The following is a 6000-nucleotide window of genomic DNA, read 5'->3' on the forward strand; positions in this document are numbered from 1 at the left end:
AGGGGCCCAGCCGTCAGCCCACCCCCCGCCCCACATGCTTCTTAACGCAGAGCTGGTTTTCCCAGTTGTCTACCTCATGGGCTCACTGTGGGTGCCACCGAGCAGCTCCTCACCCGTCTGTCACAGATGCTCAGGCCTCGCGCCCCGGCAGGAGCTCTGCATTCCTCACGCAGTCCCAGGAGACTGCTGGCGATCGCTGTCCCGGTCCGTGTGCAACAACCAGCACACGGAAACCGGGGCGAGCGAGGGCCTCCGCTTGAGAGAAGTAGCCACGGAAATGGGGAGGGGCTGGTGAGCGCCAGCTTTGGGGACCCCTGACGGCTGTGTGCGAAATAAAGATGGAGGCAGGGGGCTCACTCCTACCCATCAGCTTGCTGAGTTCCCGGACGTTTGGAGGGCACTTTTTGTTGGCGGGGTGGTAGGCAGGGTGCACAAATTATATCCTGATTCCTATGTCCTGGGTCAGGGACAGTAACACAGCCTCCCTGTCAGTGAGACATTCCTGTACAAAAAATAAAGAGTAAAGAAACAGTTCAGAGAACAAGACTGACTCAGGACAGGCCTCTGAGCACCCAGGACAGACCTCGACCGTGACAGGCCAGAATAGGCGGTCACATCCTGGTGCCTTTGCCCACTGAGCTTGGTCCCAAAGTCACAGGTGTGGGACCCACCTTCTGGCGAGGCCTCATCGTCTCATCCCCCTTCTCCCTGACTGACCTCAGGGCTTCGGCCAGGGGGACACACCTCCTCCCAGTCAACTCCGCAGAAAATCTGCTTTTAGCGGACACCAGAGATGCCAGAGGAACAGTGATCTCAAAAGGAACAGGGACAAGGTCGGGGACACGTACCCATCTTGGAGGTCGGGAGCACAGATGCTCACCCGCAGGAAGGCAGGGGGCTGCCTCCTAGAGGTGTCCAGGTCTCACGCACGTAACAGGGAGGTGGGAGTCCCAGGCCGTTGCTGGGGCGAGAGTGGCAGGCTTGGCCCGGTGCCCAGAGCCTCCCACCATTGAGGAGCACCACATGGGGACGGTCCTGCCTCCTCGGGGGCTCCCCACTCACCCCAGCACCCCCGGCCCCTGCTTAGCACATTGGCAGTGACAGCGGCATGGCAGTGGGCTAGGTAGGAAAGGGACCAGCCTGGCTGACCCCTGCAGGGGGAGATGCTTTTCAGGCTGGGGCACCAGGGCACTGGGGCGGCCTGGGGTCGGGGCTTCCCTGCCCTATGAAGCATCTCTGGGTGTCAGCGGTGGAAGCCGGGTACCCTTTCGACGTGGCCCCAGGTAGCTTCTGTCTGAAGGAGAATACGCATTCCTGGGTGAGCTCCACCCACAGCTGAGGACAGCGTTGAAAACACAGGAAGCAAGCGCTTTAACGCCCTCAGGGCTTCCGCCTGGAAAGGACACTCAGCATCGTAAGTGCTCGTGGGTGGAAGGTCATCAAGTCGCACCGGTGAAGGCTGGTGGCCCTCCAGCTTCTCTTCCTGTTTGTCTCCTCTCCTGCTTCCCCAGGAGGTGAGAGATTCCCACAGGGAGTCCAGACTTGAACTTCAAGCACCCAGACCCAGGCCACCCTACTGTCCTTGTTCCTGGGGAGGGAAGCCTTGGGGCATCCGGGGGCATCAGGGGCATCTGCACCTGTCCTCACCCAGGGGACAGGCAGACCCAGCACGTGAGCAGACAGACGGAGTCGGGGCAGGGAGAGGCAGCGCGCTGGGCAGGAGGAGGGCCGCCCTCAGAACGTGCTGACCGAGGGCCCCTGCGGCTGGGGTGGGGACCCTGCGGCCTGAGGACCCCGGCCCTCACTCCTGTCGGCCTGCGTCTTCTGGGGGGTTTCTTGAACCACACTGCAGCTGGTGGCGGTGTGGCAGGCTGCGCGCCCCCGTTGCTTCCCCGACGGACACCCGCACGGGCGCCGAAAGGCCTCCCAGAACTTCTGGGACATGACGCTGTAGACGACGGCGTTGATGGTGCTGTGGGTGTAGACGCAGGGGTGGCAGAAGAGGGGCACCCAGGCATCCAGGAGGGGCTGGGCCACCAAGGAGATAAGTAGCAGCAGCAGGGCCACCAGCATCTTGGTGACCTGCGGGACACGGGGACAGGCTGGCAGCCGAGCACACGCCCCGGGAGGGGGCAGCCACAGCTCCCGCCTCGGAGCCGAGTGCTGAGTACCCATGAGAACGCTACTACAGGTATCTGTGACGACAGGCCTGCGGGGCAGCGTGCTAGGTGCTCCCTGTGCACTGGCCAGGCGGACGCTGCAAGCTGGGCCGGCGTATGAGACCATGACATAGTCTGCCCTGGGGGCTACCTCGTCACCGCCCTGCCCCCACTCCTCTTAGACTCCCAGCTGGCAAACACTGACGCTCGGGGCCCTGCCAGCTGCGAGCCCCGGACGGCCCACCTGGAGATGGCACCGTCGTGGCTGCCCCTTTAGGGATGGGGAAGCAGAGCCTGGAGGGCAAGAGAGACCACCCCAAAACCTGTCCATGCTCATGACTATTCGAATGGTCCCCTCCAGCTGCAGCCATGCCTCTCTGTTCAGGACCCCCACCTGCACCCCATCCCATCCTTCAGTTCAGGAGTGAGTCACAGACCCAGAAAGCCCACCCCCGTGCATCTCAGGACAGTCTGCTAGGACCAGGATGTCTGCAGGAGTTGGGGTCATCAGGAAGGGGAAGGAGCACCCATCCGGGGCTCTGGGGCACACGTACCAGCCTGACCCATGCCAGGAGCCTCCTGGGGGCCCCTCCCTGCTGCCATCTCCAGGGAAAGGGTGTAGGTGCTGGGGTTTGCCAGGCCAAGTGAGATCCCAGCTCCTAGACTCCTGCTGGGTGACCACGGGCAGCCCCCTGAGCCTCTCTGAGCCTCCCTTTCCAGCTTCCAGTATCAGGATGTCAGCAGTCTCCTCCCCAAATTGTGGTGAGGAAGGGGACCATGCAGTCACTGCTGGCTTTTGCCCCAGGAGGTGTGACCACCTGTGTGTCCAGAGCTTTGTGCCTGGGGCCATACTGCACCCTGAGAGTGGACACAGGCCTTGGCCACTCTGAGTGCCTGGCTCGGTCTCTCTCTCCCATCACAGGGCCGCGGCTGTCACTGGCGTCCCTCTGCTCAGCGCTTCCCCTCCCTCCGTGTCTCCGAGTGTGCACCTGTCTCAGGCTCCCCATGTGAGGGGGTCCTGCTGTCTCAGAGCCCCCATGGCTGCCCCTGTTTCCCTGCAGTCAAAGCCGAGAGCCCCCAGCTATTCACACTGCCCCCCCGCCAGCCCAGTGCGCCAGGGCTGCGACCACCTCCAGGCCTCGCCCTGCTCTCCCAGGGCTTCCTGGTACATGCTTGGCCCGCTGCCTTGCCAGTCTCAGACCTGTACTCGGCTGTCAGTTCCAAGAGGCCTCTGTGCCTCTCCCTGAGCCCCGTCCCACGTCACCTCATCCTCCAGTCCCCCCACAGGCTGCGTGTGGGTCTGCCCTGTGGTCCTAAGTCCCAGCACCCAGAACCAGGCGGGGGCCACAGACACCTGGAGAGTGAACGAATGCGAATCCCACCTGCATCCCCTCTCTGTCCAGCTCTGTGTCACGCCTCTCCCTGTCTCTCTGCCCACCAGCTCTCCTCTCCCGCCCTCAGTCCCCTCCGGCCACTCCCACCCAACTCCCCCGCAGACCTCACCCACCTGCTTCCTGGAGGACCTGGGGCCCCCATCTGGCCCCCATCTGGCCCCCGGGGCAGCTTCTCGTGGGTTCCGGCTCCTGCCAGGCCTGGCAGCGCCCAGCCCCACGGTGCGGCGGGTGGGGCATCACGCTCCGGAACAAGACTCTCCCGGTGAGCCCGCAGAGGACGGTGGCCACCAGCAGGGGCGTGACGAAGAGCAGGGTGCAGTCCAGCAGGTACATGGGCACGTAGAGGCTGCGGGACATCCTGCAGCCGCACTGCGGGCCCCGGCTCTCGCTGACGTGCAGGTCCAGCAGAAGGACCTGAACAGGCAGTAGACGGACGAGGCCCCCCCGCCAGCCGCGACGACCCGCTTGGCCCCGGCCGCGGTGCACACGGTCTGCGCCCGCGTCCGGCGGTGGAGAGCAATGAACCTGCAGCCACGGGACGGCCGTGCTGGGCGCTGGGGAGCGGCGTCAGGAGCGCCCTGCACGTGCGGGTGTGCGTGCGCGCGTAAGCGTGCGGGTGCGTGTGTGCGTGCGCGCGCTCGCGACCCAGCCTGGCCCATCAGATTCCCCGTCAGGAAATGACTCGAGGGCCGTGAGGATTCAGGGAGCCTGGCGGCAGTGTTTAGGGCGTGTGGCAAGTGCTGCCCCTAGAGGACCCTGTCCCCGGAGGCCCCCCACGTTCAGCCATGTCTGCTGCAGGCCCAGGAACCCCAGGGCCCTTCCAAAGACCTTTGACGTCTGCGAGAGCCCCAGTGGGTTTTTGGTTGCCCACCTCCTAAGGTCACCAACTGAGGCAGCCAAAGACATCAAATGCCCCTCACGGCCGGGCTTCACAGCCTGGATCCGGGTCCCCACCGTCCATGCCGAGGCCATGAGGTCAACCAGTGTGGGCAGGAGATGGAAGGCCCTGGAGCCCAGACAGCGACAGCCCGGGAGAACCAGCACGAGGCCAGCGTTTGGACGTCAGAAGGCCTTAATCATGTCCCAATTCTGTGTGACCCTGGATAAGCCACCCAGCCCCTGGGCCAGCCTGCCCAAGACTATGCCGCTAGGAAGGGGCAGAGCCGGGTGTGAACCCACTCAGTGGGCTTCAGAGTCCACATGCTGAACTCTGGGCTACACTGTCTCTCGGGGCTAAAATCAGAGCAGAAGAAACCCCAGAGAAGGTCCAGTCCAGATGCTCACTTCCCAGGTGGGAAAATCGAGCCCCAGAGAGGTAGGACTGCCTTGGCATCTCACGGCAAGTTAGCAGCAGAGATGAGAGACAAGCCCTTCTGAGTCCTGCTTCCTGGGCCAGGTCTTCCATGGTCCCACCTGCCTCCCCTCTCTAGAAAGGGGGAATCGGCCCTCGTGCTCCGCTGAGGCTCCGCCTCCGAGCCTCCCAGCCGGGAAGTCCTGGCTGTGTTACTTTGTGGTGGGGGAGGTGCACGCAGGGCAGGGTCGAGGAGCACCCACTTCTCCACGGAGAACACTGGGATGGACCAGGAGGAGACGTTGATGCCCACGTACTGCAAGTAGGTGATGCCCAGGCGGCCTGCGTACCTGTGGACCCACTGCCCAGCCAGGCTGTTGGAGATGTTGCGCAGCCCCGTGGCCACCAGCACGGTGAGGTCAGCCAGGGCCAGGCTGACCAGGTAGCAGTTGGTGGGGGTGTGCATGTCGTGTGCAGTCAGCCCACCAGGATCACCATGGCTTTGCCCACGATACCCATCACCCACACCAGGAGCACTGGGAAGACAGAGACCATCTTATACCCGGTCAGGCTCGGGATGGCCTCTCCACGGGCCAGCGACACATGGCTAGGCCTGTCCAGCTTGCTCCCGTCATCTTCCACGGTGGCTGAGCAGGTGCTGAGGGGGCAAGAAGAGGGGCCTCCAGGACGCATCCACAGTCAGTGGGGCCAGGCCTCGTGCACCTACAGGCCCAACCAACACCTGCCTGTGCTAGAAGCAAGGCCCCCAGGGACACACAGGGACCCTGCACTTGTGACGCTGCTCTGCTTGGCCAGGCGAGGGGAGAAAACAGAGAATACACGTTCAAGGCTCAGCTGCAACATTCCTGAGCCTCCCTGCAAGCCTCAGATTCCCAGAGCACCAACACAGGTGACAACAGTGCCTCACACACAAGACGGAGGGGCAGGAGTCGTCTGGGTGAGTGCACGTCGACCCTTGACCTAGCGCAGCCTGAGTGCCCTGAGCTGTGAAGAAGCCACGCAGCATCTCAGGCTCAGTGAGCTCATCTGTGAAATGGGGAGACTAGAAGGGGCTGCCTCTTAGGAACGTACTGAGGCTCTTGAGAAACGGCAAGGCGCAGAAAGTTGTGGACCTGACGTCTGGTTACTATTACAG

The 6000-nt window shown here is 63.5% G+C and overlaps 1 protein-coding gene across 1 annotated transcript; it reads right to left on the reverse strand.

Moving 5' to 3' along the window:
* Nucleotides 1-1734: 1734 nt before the first annotated feature.
* Nucleotides 1735-5537, reverse strand: LOC109490241 (thyrotropin-releasing hormone receptor-like). Its single transcript, XM_019803884.1, is given in 5 exon segments — nucleotides 1735-2082; nucleotides 3794-3969; nucleotides 3972-4078; nucleotides 5108-5327; nucleotides 5330-5537. Coding segments are annotated over 5 exon segments (1059 nt in total).
* Nucleotides 5538-6000: the final 463 nt, after the last annotated feature.

The sequence above is a fragment of the Ailuropoda melanoleuca genome, chromosome 12, assembly GCF_002007445.2.
Source record: "Ailuropoda melanoleuca isolate Jingjing chromosome 12, ASM200744v2, whole genome shotgun sequence".
In the NCBI taxonomy this organism is placed as follows: Eukaryota; Metazoa; Chordata; class Mammalia; order Carnivora; family Ursidae; genus Ailuropoda; species Ailuropoda melanoleuca.